Raw genomic sequence first — 17100 nt, forward strand, 5'->3', positions numbered from 1 at the left:
TCGTTTTATCAACCTAAAAACAAGCGTATGCCCATACATATCATGATAATCATGGCAAAGTTGTCAAAGAGTGAGGTTATGATCCTTTCAGTTGGTTACCTTTAGTCTTCTTCAGAATGATTATTGTTGGCATTTTAAGCTCATGCGTTGTATCTTTATCTTTAGCTGTGTGCATCATATTAATGACTATAAACATGGACTTGTATGTTTAGGCGCTGCTTCCTACACGGCGTTGGTTTAATACAGTGTTGGATGACGCCCACTTGCTGGTCAACTGCCAGCTCTCTGGTCTCACCAAAAGAGAGAAGGAGGGTCACCTTTTCTGTCAGGTGAAAAACTTCTACCCAAAGATTTCCACCCTACGCACCCCTGCTAAAGATGTGTAAAAAGCCTTAAATTTAATTCATCTTTTATAACAGTTGCATAACCTGATTCAGAAGATTTTGGAAAATCCAGATTGTGATTTGAGTACATTTATTCAGCGAGAGGAAAAAAGCTAGGGATGGACAATTATCATATCATTTGTCGTTAGGAGGATGGTAAGTGAGGGGAAAAATGTCCAAAGCTCTCTGTTGGAGACCTAGAACAAAGAGTGAAATATCTTGCAGTCACCAAGTCTCCATAACAACATTTTTTATTTTAAGGCTTTTGTACACATCTCTACCAATAATAAGTGGAGGACGATTAAAACCAACTATTTTAGTGTTTCGACTGATCGCTGTCTAATTTTTGTAGCTTCTTGACATGCTGAAATTCTACACCGGCTTCGAGATCAATGACCAGACAGGAAATGCTTTGACTCAGAAAGAGATGACCACTTTGCACTATGACAGAATCACCTCACTCCAGGTAAAACAAAACAAAAGCAGGGCAGGGTAAAAAGGTTACAGTGACATTATCTTTATTGTCTTCTCACGTATTGCTGATCATATTCCTCCTGGTAATCTATTATGTTTAATAATATTTTTTTTCCACATTTCTTTTCCCACCAGAGAGCTGCATTTGCTCATTTCCCGGAGTTGCATGACTTTGCCCTGTCCAATGTTGCAGCTGTGGACACCAGAGAATCGTTAACCAAGCTTTTTGGGCATCTCAGGTAAAAACAGAAGGGTAACTCAAACCTATACTGTAGTAAGATCAGGGTCAAGGTCAGAGGCTTTTAAAACAGATTTTTGGCCCATTTTAATAAAGTTTTCAAGGAGGATTTGTCTCACATTAAAAATCATGATCTTCATGAAAAATGCAGACTTTGTTCTCTACCACCACTTAAATAAAGCATCTTTACAAAACTCTTAGTAGGTTTAGGAGTTGATTCTTCAGCTTGAAAATGTGCAACTAGCTCTAGTTTCATGACACTAGCCCATACTATTACCCTACCTCCACCTTGCATGCGTCTCAGTTGAAGTGGAGCCATGTGTCCATTACTGGTCAACCCACTGGCCCATCCATATCTCGTCAGTCTGTAAAACCTTTGAAAATCTGCCTTTAGATTTTTCTTAGCTCAGTCTTAACGTTTCAGCGTATGCATCTCGTTTAGTGTTGGTTGTGTTTTAGGCTTCCCTACCTTGGTCATGTCTCTGATCACTGAACATCCTTTCCTTCTGGGCCCTCCAGATATTAATTTGCCCCTTTTTCTGGCCACAAACTGTTTTGTGGTTCTCTGATTCAGGTCCAATATCACTGCATTTTTAAGAGGGCTGCATCCCTCTGAAAAACCTTTTTATGTACAAGTTTTGACCTTTCAGTATTGAACTCATTTTAGAAGTCCCTCCCTCACACATCATCTAACATGCCTAAATCCTGGAGTTGGAAAATATGATATGGTTTAAATGCTTACTTGGCTAATCATTGTGGATATAGTGGATTAAAGGGGCTTGAAACATTGTAAGGATTGATAAAATAACTAGTCTATTTTGGCCAAAGTTAGCAAACCCTAAACTTTTTGCACCTAAACAGCAATAAAAATACATTTGGAGGAGTATTACCTAATCAGAATGACACAGAAATTCAGGCCTTACATTTACAGTTAAGTTACTGCTGTGTTGTAATGTAGCCAAGCTGCCATTGCTGCCTGACTTCCCTGCTAAAAGGCAGCTAGTGAACCCTTGAACAGGCAGGTGGTACCGGCCACAGAGGCACGCCTCATTAATTTAATCGATTTGCAGTGGCTCGAGAATAAACTCTTTGAACAGCTGTGTTTGTTGGATCATATTAGCTTGCCAAGGAGCCAAACCACCCTCACTTTGATGAAATGTCCTGTGTCTGAGTGGCTGTGTGAGTCTGTATTAACTTCTACTCATGCATTCATGCATACATGACTGTAAAATCCCAGATATACTGCTGATCTGTAAAACCTTACTAGATACATGTGTGTTGACATCGTAACATTATTGAAAATTCCTGAGCCCATGTTGTCAGTGCATTTTGCCTCTATAATATATTAGGCAGGGTGTAAAGACTTAGCTGAGCCATTTCATGTTAGTGGGAACTTCCCCCAATCCATCCAGAATTAGGGATTTGAATATCGAACGGGCTTCACAGCTTTCCCAGCTGCCACTGAAGCAACTTCTGGGTAACTCGAAATGTGCCAATCAGATTTAACAAAGCAGTTTTCACCCAAACAACTCATGCTAATGCCCATTTATTCCAGCTGTGCTAATCATAGGCTAAGCTCCCAGTCAACCACCACTCTGAATTTATCCGCTAAGTGCCTCACACACAACAAATGCATCATTATAACAGCCTGCCCACACTTCCAAACACCCCTACCAGTCTGGCTGCACTGAGACACACTGTCACTTCTTTCAAACATGGTATGTTCATTTCAGGCGAAGAAGAGCTAACTACATGATGAAATACAGTGGTTAAAGTGTTTCCTCCTAAAGAAATGCAGCTATTGTTGTGATTGTTAGCCTCAAATTGCCCAAATCACCAACTTCTAACTCTCTCTTTGCTAACTAAACACCAAATGATCTCAGGGAAGTGATATATTACTGGGACAAATTTATTTTTCCTGACTTTATTAGACAAATTGATTAAACTTACAGGGCCTTGTAAAGTATTCAAACCCTATAAAAGATTTTCACATTTTGTCTCATTACAGCCACTAACTTCAATATAAGATAGATTAAATGCAATACATATTTTTGACATTATTACATTAAACCTTTGATGATGAGCAGCTTGGACAATCTGGAAGTGTTTTTTTTTTTGTATTTTGTAAGAATACGAAAAGTCTTTTGTTATAACCTGATAAATATTTGTATTGTAATAACGTGTTAATATATTGTAGAGTTTTTGTTAGTACAGTAAAGTTTTCTTGTTATAATATAGCTCTATTTTACATTTGGCGGGATAGCAGCTCTGCTTCCCTACATTTGTGTTCATCATTGCCCAATCAAAACCACCTTTTTACTGTAATTACATGTGCAATTGTTTTGGGGTATGCATCTATCAGCTTTGCACATTCCAAAGATGAACATGCTTTGATCAGTGTTCCAGCTTCAAACTGGTTTTCGTCCATGACCGTCCTGTATTTCCAGGACTGTCACAGCATGACTGTGACTCATTGGATAGAGTAGTCGTCTTGCAATCCAAAAGTTGTGGGTTCAATTCTAGCTTCTTCCTGCAACATGTCGATGTGCCCCTGGGCAAGGCACTTAATGCCCCCATTCCACATAGCTGACGAATAATATGATTTGCCAAATTTTAGGATTCTTAGTTGAATCATCATAAGTTCCTGAATTTGTTACTGATTCATATTTCATTGTTAGTCAGTTCTTACAATATTTGACCCTTTTGGAATTAATTTCAGTTAATTCTTAACAACTTCCTAGATCACTCTTGGGTATCGTAACTGATTTCTAATTGATTCGTAAGAATTTCTATGTGTTCTTAATCTGATATTCGTGAAGCCTTGTCTTAATAACTCAGGGCCATTGAATCCACTAAAACTGCCCAATTCTTTCTTCTGCCCTTGGGGGAAAAAAAGTAATAAATAGGGAAAATGATAAATAAAAAAAACCATAAAAACCTAAATGATGAAACTTTTTATCATACATAGGAAGTATAAAGAAAAAAAAAATTGTTTTAGTTTAGTTTCCTTTTACATCTTTTGTCTAAAAAAACAAGCACAAGTTTCTACATTTTATTGGCAAGAATAATCACTTCACTTAAAACATTTAAACTTCTAAATATTAACAGTCATCATTTAAATAACATTCACTGGGGTTTGTCTCTCATCACTTTTTATTATATGTTGATAGAAAATCCCACGTATTGTCAATAATAGTAACTAATTCAAATTTAATTGTACCTGATTCTTAGATGCATTCGGAATACTGTTAACTGATTCCTAACATTCGTCGGCATTCTTAATAGATTCTTGTAAATCATACTAAATTCTTCCGAGTTAAGCCGAATCTCATGATTTATCTTCATCAACCGTACCTGTGTCATAACTGAATCTCAAATTGGACCAGAATTTACCGTTTAGCTCTGTCCATGTTCCCATGAACTCTGACCAGCTTTCTTGTCCTTGCTGGTGAAAAGCATTCCCTCAGCATGATGCTGCCAACAGCATGCTTCACCCTGCGAATGGTTTATTTTTCACAAGCCTAAAAGTTTATTTTTAGTATCATCTTCCACATGTTTCCTGTTTCCCTTCTATGGCTCATGGCAAACTTTAAACAGGATGTATTGTCACTTTGTTTCATCTTTTGCTTTTTTGCCACTCTTTTATAAAGACCAGATTTGTGGAATGGCTCAATATTAAATGTCAGCAGATCTTCTCACCTGAACTGTGGATTTGTACAGCTCCTCAGGAGTCACCACGGGCCTCTTGGCTGCTTCTTTGACTAATGTTCTTCCTTGTTGGGCTGTAAGGTCAGGGGGGGAGGTTGCCATTATTTGGTTTATAGTTGTGCCTTTTCCATTTTGTGGCTTTGAACTTTTCCCTGACCTGTCTGCTGTGTCCCTTGGTCGTCGTGATGCTGTTTGTTCCGTATTGTTCTCTAAAAACCCTCTGAGACCTTCACAGACCATCTCTTTAGACTGAGATTAAATTGCACAAGGAAGACTGGATTTTATTTAGGATACCAGAGTAATGGGGCGCAAGTAAAATTGCATGTAACACTTTTTGTATATCTATTTGTAAATCATTTTGAAAGCAATTCCTCTTTTTCCATGCACTTCACAATTATTCAGTACTTTGTGTTGGTCTTTCACATACAATCACATAAAAGGCTTTGTAGTATATGGTTGCAACGTGCTGACATGTAAAAAAAAGTTCAGGAAGCGTGAATAATTTTCCAATTTAGTGTTGAAAAGTTTCTAATATGCCCCTGCCTTGCCCCGTCAGTGTCTCGGCTGTCATTCAGGACCTGATCCAGTCATCTCTCTTACCCCAAATGACTTATTGTGCCAACGTTATCTTGTTGCTAAGGGAAGGAATGTCCACACAAGCCATGCCAGGTCATTCACTGGGCCTCCAAAGTGCAACACTGGCAAAATTGCCACCCCACTGCTCATGTGTGGCATCATAAGTTGCAAAAAGGGATGAACATGCATGGTCAAAGTTATTTAGTGCCACGTGTGGCTGTCCAGGCCTGTCACAACGTTTCCAGGTCCTGTCCTTTGCTGTGCACCAGAGCCGGCCTGTATCACAATGTGCCAGCCTGATTAAAACAGGTCTTCATGCAAGGAGCCACGCCTCAGCTTTTTGAGACTGAGATAGGTTTTGATTTTCATAATCCTGTCTCTGAGTGCGCCCTCGGCCCTTAATGCACATGCTGACAGTGCAGAAGAGCCGTGTCAAACCAAACAGAGAAATTGCTTTGTGCCGCAGTGCTAATAAGCATGAATTATTTGATAAGGCTGTGTATTCTCACACGTACAGTATTGACAGTGTTTTATGCATGTCTCTATTAGGAATGTAGTGTCCAAAAGTGCGAAAGCGACAGATTTTTCTTCATCGATATGGTATGCAGAAGCATCAAATTTCTACATTGACTGAATGTGGGTAAAAAACAGATTGTCCTCGTTGTTCCTCCCAATCATCCTCATTTTAGTCATTACCAAAATCATTATGTCCAGTCAGTTATTATCAGATTTTAGTCCAATGCTCTGGATGAGACTGTCACCTAAATTTGTAACACACAAATACCTTTTTAATTCATTTATTTTATTTATTTATTTTCGCCGACTAGCAATTGTTTTTCTCTTTCTCTGCAGTCCCAATATGCTCCACCGGGTGGCCTCATACCTGTGTCTGCTGCCAGAACTGCCTGAAGGCCAAGACACAACCATTGAGAAAGCGTTTCTCCTGGAGATGATGGTTGGTGCAATGTTTTGGAATCTTGTCTATGTAATAATTATAACTTTGACTTGCAATGTTATAATTGTGTGCTACTTTAAATATAGTGTCACAGTTTATTTGTTTTCCCGAAATTTAGCTTTTACATTCATAAAAAACAACGAACAATGGGGAGAAGAGCTGTTTGACTGTACTTGGAAATGTTGTTCAGCATTTAATTTAATTTGATAAATATTGCTCCCACTGTGAAACAGCCAGTTTTACTCCGTTGTGGGCATGCTTGCAGGTCAACAAGGGAGATTCTCATGGTATATTAACTTTGACTCAAAATACTTCATTTTAATGGTGTTAAACAGAAAAAGCAAAAATGTCTAACATGATTTGAGCAACAATTATTCATAGAGCTGCTAAAATAATGTTATTATTATTATTATTTATTTGGTAGGGACAGATACAATAAACATAGATCATTATATGCAAAATAATCTGATGCCTGTATCATAGTGCTTGTAGCCATAGCTAATTCGCAGCACCTGTCTTTTGAAGGGCTTTTAACAGTTAAAATAATTAAAAAGTAAAAACAATTACAATAAATGCAATCAAAAATGTCCAGAAACCAGTTAGTACTAATAAAATCACTGTAATAAAATTAACACATCCACTCAAGATCAAACAAATGTACGCCTCATATATACAGTTATGCATTTCATATGACATGGCCACACTGCTGCTGGCTACTTGTGTGTGCCAGGATTTTGCTTGTTTTTTGAAAGTGGACAGACTAGTCAAAGTCTTAATCTTAACAGGAAGACCATTCCACAGGTTGGTTCCTTTCACAGAAAAGAAATTTTTTGCAAAAGATGTTTAACAAAATGGAACTCTACAGTTTCCACATGTAGCAGCTCTCGTTGACCTGGAGGTGTCCAGTCTGTTAACAAATGTACAAAGTGACTCAGGTGCAAGTCTAATCAAACATTTAAAAATCAACTTTATATAGCTAAGATGAACAAAATTCACAAAATTTAAGAATTTATATTTACTTAAATATGGGCTTTTTATCAAAAAATTTTTAAGTGCGATTATAAAGCCTTTTGATAAGCTTTAAGGTAGTTTGACTGGTCTGAGACCAAACAGCAGTGCAGTACGACAGATGTGACAGGATCATTGTATTCAAAAAGACATGAGCACATTCTAATGTCAGACAGCTCCTGATCATTCTGAAACTGTTCATTCTTGCCTTCATTGTTCTTACAATGCTTTTAATGTGACTTTTGAAATTTAATTGAGGATCTAATATTACTCCTAAATATTTTTCTTGTTCTACCTGTTCAATTAGTTCTCCATTTATTTTGATGTTTAGATCGTTTGTTGTCCGAGTTCTCTGTATAGAGAAACACAGATTTGGTTTTCTTCAAGTTTAATATCAAATAGGATTTGTTTAACCAATAGGATACTTTCTCTAGAGTTTTGGTCAATGTGCTGCTGACAGCTGAAGGGCTTTTACCGGGCATATAAACAACAGTGTCATCAGCGTACATCTGAAGGCTATCTTCAGGAGACACTTCAGGCAAGTCATTCACATACAGGCTGAAGAGAATTGGCCCCAGTAAGGTTCCCTGAGGGATTCCGGTTTTAATTTCACATGGAGTAGATTTTACATGATCAATAACTACACATTGTTCTCGGCCCTGCAGATATTACTTAAACCATGATGGTGCCTGATGTTACATATTAAAAGATGACAATTTTGAAATAAGATGACAGTGGTGTACGGTATCAAATGCCTTCTTTAAGTCCAGGAATACTGCCCCCACAATGTTTCCTTTGTAAAGCGACCGCACAATGTTTGCCAATAATGTGCAAATAGCCGATTCAGTAGAATGGTTTTGTCTAAAACCACACTATTTAGGGTGTATATACTGGTGTGTTTCTAAATATTGAGTTAGTGGTTCTGAAACTATTTTTTCTAATATTTTTGACATCACTAGAACTAGACTTATTGGTCGGTAGTTACTGACATCTGCGGTATTCCTGGACTTAAAGATGGGTATAACTAATGCTTTTTTCCAAACATCTGGAAATGTTCCAGTTTTAACAGAGACATTTATAATGTGGGTCAAAGGCTGGATTAGAGTGTGAGCGTCCTTTTTTAGGAACGCTGCATCTATGTTATACATGTCTTTAGACTGAGTGGTATTCAGATCTGGAATAGCTTTCAAGACCGTTGCCTGACTGTTGCCTTATATGAAACATATTTATTATTTTCATTTTGATACTCAGCAGAATTTTCAGTTCAGTTTTATTCATTTCAGTGTTATTTATATAGCGTCAATTCACAACACGTCATCTCAAGGCACTTCACAAAGTCAGTTCAGTCGACTCATACAGATTTGAAGTGAGGAACATACATTTCAATTCAATTCAAAAATACTTTATTAATCCCAAAGGGAAATTGAATGTTGTTATAGCTCATATTATGAAGGTTTCCTCAAAGAGCCGTTGTTGATGCTGATGGCTGTGGGCAGGAAGGATCTCCTGTAGCGCTCCGTCTTACAGCAGATCTGAAGAAGCCTCTGACTGAAGACACTCTGTTGTTGTAGGACAGTCTCATGAAGAAGACGCTCAGGGTTCTCCATAATGTTCTTCATTTTATGAAGAATCCGTCTTTCCACAATGATCTCCAGAGGTTCCAGAGGAGTCCCCAGAACAGAGGCAGCCTTTTTTATCAGCTTGTTGAGCTTTTTTAAGTCCCTGGCTCTGATGCTGCTTCCCCAGCAGATGATGGTAGAAGAGATCACACTTTCCACAACAGACTTATAGATCAGAATCAGAAAAGCTTTATTGCCAAGTACGTTTTTGGACATACAAGGAATTTGTTTTGGCGTAGTCGGTGCAATACAATACAAATTAAACAGTATAAACATATCTACAATATAATATAAATATATGTGCACAGTTTTAAGTGAGTGAGAGTAAGTATAGAGCAGTATAAGATATGCAGCATCTTGCTGCAAATACCAAAGGACCTAAGCTTCCTCAAGAAGTACAGTCTGCTCAGTCCCTTCTTGTAGATGGCTTCACAGTTGCATCTCCTCTCTAGTCTGTTGTCCAGGTGAACACCGAGGTATTTATACTCCTCCACCACCTCCACTTCTTCTCCCATGATGGAAATAGTTTTTGGCTTATTCCTGTTTCTCTTAAAATCTACAATCATCTCCTTTGTTTTAGTCACGTTCAAAATGAGATGATTGTTTCCACACCATGCCACAAAGCGGTCCACCACCTTCCTGTACTCATCTTCTTGTCCATCTCTGATCCACCCCACGATTGCAGAATCATCCGAGTATTTCTGCAGATGACAGGAGCCTGTCTTGTACTGGAAGTCTGAGGTGTACAGAGTGAAAAGGAATGGTGAGAGTACAGTCCCCTGTGGTGCCCCTGTGCTGCTGACTACCTGGTTAGACTCACAACCCTTCAGTCTCACAAACTGTGGTCTGTTTGTCAGGTAGTCTTTGATCCAGGACATTGTTGAGGCCTCCACCTGAGTCTTCTGAAGTTTCTGACAAAGCAAATCAGGTTGGATTCTATTAAATGCACTGGAGAAATCAAAGAACATGATCCTCACAGTGCTACTGGCTTTGTCCAGATGACAGTGGGTTTGTTGAAGCAGGTGTATGATGGCATCTTCAACTCCAACTCCACAGCGATAAGCAAACTGAAGGGGGTCCTGATGGTTTACTGTTTGCTTACTCAGGTGGGCCAACAGGAGTCTCTCTAGGACCTTCAGGATGTGAGATGTCAGGGCAACAGGTCTATAGTCATTGAGGACTGATGGGTGAGTTTTCTTTGGTACCGGAACAAGACAGGAGGTCTTCCACAACACCGGAACCTTCTTCTGGGCCAGGCTAAGGTTGAAGAGGTGCTGCAGAATCCCACAGAGCTGCTCTGCACAGGCCTTCAGGACTCTAGGACTGACATGATCTGGACCTGCAGCCTTATTCCGATTCAGTCTCTCCAGTTGTCTCTTCACCTGACTTTTTGAGACACACAGGTGGAAGGGGGAAGCAAAGGAAGTATCAGCATCTTCTGATATGGTTGAAGGCAAACATGTAGAAGCAGAAGGGTCTAGGGCTGAGGTGGAAGATAAAAAATGTGAGGTGTTACTGGCCTGTTTGGCTGTGAGCAGGAGAGGAGGATGCGAAGCTTGTTTCTGAACTGAACCTATTGAAGAATGTGTTCAGTTCATTGGCTCTGTCCAGACCTCCAGCGGTCTGATCATCCTTCTGCTTGAAGCCTGTGATCTTCTTCATCCCTGTCCACACATCAAGTTTTGCTGGAGCTTGCTCTCCAGCTTCTTCTTGTACACCTCCTTGCTGTCTCTTATCTTGACTTTAAGTTGCTTCTGTATAATCTTCAATAATTCTCTGTCTCCCTCTCTGAAGGCTCTTTTTTTCTTGTTAAGCAGGTCCTTCAGGTCTCTGGTGATCCAAGGTTTGTTATTGGGGAAGCATCTCACGGTTCTGGTGGAGATGATGTTATCCACACAGAAGTTTATATAGTCGGTTACACACTCAGTCATGGCATTGATGTCCTCTCCATGTGGCTGGCAGTGCGTCCCAGTCTGTAGCCTCAAAGCAACCTTGCAGAGCTTCTTCAGCTTCCTGTGACCATTTTCTCACAGTCCTCTTTATTACAGGTTGCCTCTGAACAAGGGGCTTATATTTTGAGCAGAGAAAAACAAGATTTTGACCTGATTTGCCTAGAGGAGGTCTTGCTCTAGAGATGTATGAGTCTTTGACATTTGCATAAAACAAATCCAATGTTTTGTTTTCTCTGGTAGAGCAGCTGACAAACTGTTGAAACATTGGAAGTGTAGCAGAGAGTGAAGCATGGTTAAAATCACCAGAAATTGCCACAAAAGCATTGGGGTTTTGTGTGTGTAGCTTAGCAACAACTGAGCTGATGGCATCACATGCAGTGTCACCAACAACGGAATGTGGAACGTAAACTGTTGCCAAAATAACACTGGTGAACTCTCTGGGTAAATAATATGGATGAAAACTTACTGCCAACCGTTCAATATCTGGACTGCAGAGATGACACTTCACAGTTACATGTCCTGGATTACACCATCTGTTGTTCACAAGTACTGCCAGTCCACCTCCTTTACATTTGCCGCTCCTCTTTAAATCTCTGTCTGCTCATATGGTTAAAAAGCCCAGCAGAGAGACGCTGGAGTCGGGGATATGATCCTGCAGTCATGTCTCAGTAAAACACATGATACTGCATGCCCGGTACTCTGGCTGGGTCCTTTGTAGGGCTTGGAGTTCATCCAACTTCTTTCCCAACGATCTCACATTGCCCATCAAAATCGACGGAAGAGATGGTTTGAACTTCGTCCTTCTCTCTCTTCTCTTAGCTCCTGCTCTGCATCCACGGCGTCTCCTTTTCAACTCATCAGGGATTTGGGGTTGTAGCTGAAGTATTATTTGAGCTTTTGAGATATTAATCAGCTGCTCTCGGTTGTAAGAAACAACCCCATTGCCGTGGCAATGCATCATAACAAATGTCCAAAAATAGAGTATTAAGTATTAAGAAAAATCCTCCAAGCTGCACAGCATCCGACACTGGAGTGGACAGTCATCCAAAAAAAATCAACTGTATCCACCACAAGAGGAATAGTTCCCAAAAAAGAATAAATTAGAATCAAAAGTAACAGAGCTACTCCAACCTGCTCCCTTTTAACAGGAAGAAAACTCCAACAGAACCATGCTCAGTGTGAGCGACCATCTGCCACGACTGACTGGGGGTTTGAGAGAACAGAGCAGAGACAGAAGCAGAACACAGAAGCACTGATTCAGGAGTACTTTCTATGGAAAGGAAAAGTAAAATGTTAATGGATGTTCCCCATTTAGTCGTTTCATCTAGAAAGAAAAAACAGATAAACTCTGAGCCAGTTTTCAAGTTTAGAGTATGAAAGAGAACACATATAATTAGTTACCGTAAAAGCTCAGCCATCTAGGTTAAGTGATTTAGTAGGCAGTTTCTTTTTCAAAGGCGCTGGTCGAACGACAGCAACTTCTGTCTTGTCCGAATTTAGAAGCAGAGAATTTAAAGTCATCCAAGTTTTTATGTTTTCAAGACATGCTTGTAGTCTATCTAACTGGTTGGGCTCATCAGGATTCATGGATAAGGAAAGCTGAGTATCATCAGCGTAACAGTAAAAGTTTATTCTACGCTGCCTGATAAGTTTACCTATTGGAAACATATATATACAGGGGTTGGACAATGAATCTGAAACACCCGGTTTTAGACCACAATAATTTATTGGTATGGTGTAGGGCCTCCTTTTGCGGCCAATACAGCGTCAGTTTGTCTTGGGAATGACATATACAAGTCCTGCACAGTGGTCAGTAGGATTTTAAGCCATTCTTCTTGCAGGATAGTGGCCAGGTCACTACGTGATACTGGTGGAGGAAAACGTTTCCTGACTCGCTCCTCCAAAACACAGCAGTGGCTCAATAATATTTAGATCTGGTGACTGTGCAGGCCATGGGAGATGCTCAACTTCACTTTCATGTTCATCAAACCAATCTTTCACCAGTCTTGCTGTGCTTATTGGTGCATTGTCATCCTGATACACGGCACCGCCTTCAGGATACAATGTTTGAACCATTGGATGCACATGGTCCTCAAGAATGGTTCGGTTTAGAGTTTGAGTTTCAGTTTCAGTTTCATTGTCCAACCCCTGTATATACAGTACAGACCAAAAGTTTAGACACACCTTCTCATTCAAAGAGTTTTCTTTATTTTCATGACTATGAATATTGTAGCTTCACACTGTAGGCATCAAAACTATGAATTAACACATGTGGAATTATATACTGAACAAAAAAGTGTGAAACAACTGAAAATATGTCTTATATTCTACAGGTCCTTCTCAAAAAATTAGCATATTGTGATAAAGTTCATTATTTTCCATAATGTCATGATGAAAATTTAACATTCATATATTTTATATTCATTGCACACTAACTGAAATATTTCAGGTCTTTTATTGTCTTAATACGGTTGATTTTGGCATACAGCTCATGAAAACCCAAAATTCCTATCTCACAAAATTAGCATATCATTAAAAGGGTCTCTAAACAAGCTATGAACCTAATCATCTGAATCAACGAGTTAACTCTAAACACCTGCAAAAGATTCCTGAGGCCTTTAAAACTCCCAGCCTGGTTCATCACTCAAAACCCCAATCATGGGTAAGACTGCCGACCTGACTGCTGTCCAGAAGGCCACTATTGACACCCTCAAGCAAGAGGGTAAGACACAGAAAGAAATTTCTGAACGAATAGGCTGTTCCCAGAGTGCTGTATCAAGGCACCTCAGTGGGAAGTCTGTGGGAAGGAAAAAGTGTGGCAGAAAACGCTGCACAACGAGAAGAGGTGACCGGACCCTGAGGAAGATTGTGGAGAAGGGCCGATTCCAGACCTTGGGGGACCTGCGGAAGCAGTGGACTGAGTCTGGGGTAGAAACATCCAGAGCCACCGTGCACAGGCGTGTGCAGGAAATGGGCTACAGGTGCCGCATTCCCCAGGTCAAGCCACTTTTGAACCAGAAACAGCAGCAGAAGCGCCTGACCTGGGCTACAGAGAAGCAGCACTGGACTGTTGCTCAGTGGTCCAAAGTACTTTTTTCGGATGAAAGCAAATTCTGCATGTCATTTGGAAATCAAGGTGCCAGAGTCTGGAGGAAGACTGGGGAGAAGGAAATGCCAAAATGCCAGAAGTCCAGTGTCAAGTACCCACAGTCAGTGATGGTCTGGGGTGCCGTGTCAGCTGCTGGTGTTGGTCCACTGTGTTTTATCAAGGGCAGGGTCAATGCAGCTAGCTATCAGGAGATTTTGGAGCACATCATGCTTCCATCTTCTGAAAAGCTTTATGGAGATGAAGATTTCATTTTTCAGCACGACCTGGCACCTGCTCACAGTGCCAAAACCACTGGTAAATGGTTTACTGACCATGGTATCACTGTGCTCAATTGGCCTGCCAACTCTCCTGACCTGAACCCCATAGAGAATCTGTGGGATATTGTGAAGAGAACGTTGAGAGACTCAAGACCCAACACTCTGGATGAGCTAAAGGCCGCTATCGAAGCATCCTGGGCCTCCATAAGACCTCAGCAGTGCCACAGGCTGATTGCCTCCATGCCACGCCGCATTGAAGCAGTCATTTCTGCCAAAGGATTCCGGACCAAGTATTGAGTGCATAACAGTACATGATTATTTGAAGGTTGACGTTTTTTGTATTAAAAACATTTTCTTTCATTGGTCGGATGAAATATGCTAATTTTGTGAGATAGGAATTTTGGGTTTTCATGAGCTGTATGCCAAAATCATCTGTATTAAGACAATAAAAGACCTGAAATATTTCAGTTAATGTGCAATGAATCTAAAATATATGAATGTTAAATTTTCATCATGACATTATGGAAAATAATGAACTTTATCACAATATGCTAATATTTTGAGAAGGACCTGTAGGTTCTTCAAAGTAGCCACCTTTTGCTTTGATTACTGCTCCGCACACTCTTGGCATTCTGTTGATGAGCTTCAAGAGGTAGTGATCTGAAATGGTTTTCCAACAGTCTTGAAGGAGTTCCCAGAGATGCTTAGCACTTATTGGCCCTTTTGCCTTCACCCTGCGGTCCAGCTCCCCCCAAACCATCTCGATTGGGTTCATGTCCGGTGACTGCGGAGGCCAGGTCATCTGGCGCATCACCCCATCATTCTCCTTCTTGGTCAAATAGCCCTTACACAGCCTGGAGGTGTGTTTGGGGTCATTGTCCTGTTGAAAAATAAATGATGGTCCAACTAAACGCAAACCGGATGGAATAGCATGCCACTGCAAGATGCTGTGGTAGCCATGCTGGTTCAGTATGCCTTCAATTTTGAATAAATCCCCAACAGTGTCACCAGCAAAGCACCCCCACACCATCACACCTCCTCCTCCATGCTTCATGGTGGGAACCAGGCATGTAGAGTCCATCCGTTCACCTCTTCTGCGCCGCACAAAGACTCGGTGGTTGGAACCAAAGATCTCAAACTTGGACTCATCAGACCAAAGCACAGATTTCCACTGGTCTAATGTAACATTCCTTGTGTTCTTTAGCCCAAACAAGTCTCTTCTGCTTGTTGCCTGTCCTCAGCAGTGGTTTCCTAGCAGCTATTTTACCATGAAGGCCTGATTCACACAGTCTCCTCTTAACAGTTGTTCTAGAGATGTGTCTGCTGCTAGAACTCTGTGTGGCATTGACCTGTTCTCTAATCTGAGCTGCTGTTAACCTGCGATTTCTGAGGCTGGTGACTCGGATGAACTTATCGTCCGCAGCAGCGGTGACTCTTGGTCTTCCTTTCCTGGGGCGGTCCTCATGTAAGCCAGTTTCATTGTAGCACTTGATGGTTTTCGCGACTGCACTTGGGGACACTTTCAGCGTTTTCCCAATTGTTCGGACTGACTGACCTTCATTTCTTAAAGTAATGATGGCCACTAATTTTTCTTTACTTAGCTGCTTTTTTCTTGCCATAATACAAATTCTAACAGTCTATTCAGTAGGACTATCAGCTGTGTACTGTATCCACCTCCTGCACAACACAACTGATGGTCCCAACCCCATTTATAAGGCTTGAAATCCCACTTATTAAACCTGACAGGGCACACCTGTGAAGTGAAAACCATTTTACCTCTTGAAGCTCATCAACAGAATGCCAAGAGTGTGCGGAGCAGTAATCAAAGCAAAAGGTGGCTACTTTGAAGAACCTAGAATATAAGACATATTTTCAGTTGTTTCACACTTTTTTGTTCAGTATATAATTCCACATGTGTTAATTCATAGTTTTGATGCCTACAGTGTGAAGCTACAATATTTCATAGTCATGAAAATAGAGAAAACTCTTTGAATGAGAAGGTGTGCCCAAGCTTTTGGTCTGTTCTGTGTATGTGTGTGTATATATATATAAGAGAATTGGCCCAAGTGCTGAACTCTGTGGTACTTCACAATTAACCCTGGAGTTCAAAGATGATTTATCATTTACATGAGCAAGCTGGAATCTATCAGACAGATAAGATTTAAACCAGCCAAGCACTGTTCCCTTGATCCCTACAGCGTATTCTAGCCTTTCCAAGAGAATATTGTGATCGACTGTATCAATTTTATTTAAAAAGAATCCCATAAAGGCATGACAGCTGAGAGCTAAGGGAATGGATGGCTCAACAGAGCTATGACTCTGTGTAAGTTTAGCAACTGTACTATAGAGAAACCTAGGATTATTCTTGTTCTCTTCTATTAATGATGAGAAATAAGCTGTTCTAGCTTGGCGAAGTGTCTTTTATACAACAGTAGACAATTGCTAAATCTAGCAATTAACACCTGCTAGATTTAGTAGTGGTTTTCACTTAAGCATGCTTATCCTCCAGATTTCTCTAACGTTGTCATGCTGCTGGTAACAGAGTTTTGCTGCTATTATTATTATTATTATGGTATTATTGATTGAAAAAGCTATCTGCTTTAGTAGTCAGCCTGCAGAATTGGCATTCATTATTGACAAAAAAATTAGATTAGAACAAATGTTTTGCCAATTATGTGATAATGATGATTTGACAACATTTTCTTGATTCCTCAGATCGTTGTCAGGCCTTATATTCTAATTTTTGCTTTGTTGAATAGGATATTTACTGTTGCACATTAATGAAGCCTATGAAACAGCACACAAAGTATATGACATTTAT

The 17100-nt window shown here is 40.2% G+C and overlaps 1 protein-coding gene across 1 annotated transcript in view; it reads left to right on the plus strand.

The window, feature by feature from the left end:
- Nucleotides 1–17100, plus strand: part of aqr (aquarius intron-binding spliceosomal factor) — a 78011-nt gene that overhangs the window by 12848 nt on the left and 48063 nt on the right. The window contains exons 12-15 of the mRNA XM_047346213.1: nucleotides 213–329; nucleotides 736–849; nucleotides 993–1096; nucleotides 6232–6334. Of these exons, the coding sequence (XP_047202169.1) occupies nucleotides 213–329; nucleotides 736–849; nucleotides 993–1096; nucleotides 6232–6334 (438 nt within the window). The remainder of the gene's footprint in view (nucleotides 1–212; nucleotides 330–735; nucleotides 850–992; nucleotides 1097–6231; nucleotides 6335–17100) is intronic.

The sequence above is a fragment of the Girardinichthys multiradiatus genome, chromosome 19, assembly GCF_021462225.1.
Source record: "Girardinichthys multiradiatus isolate DD_20200921_A chromosome 19, DD_fGirMul_XY1, whole genome shotgun sequence".
NCBI classification, from domain to species: Eukaryota; Metazoa; Chordata; class Actinopteri; order Cyprinodontiformes; family Goodeidae; genus Girardinichthys; species Girardinichthys multiradiatus.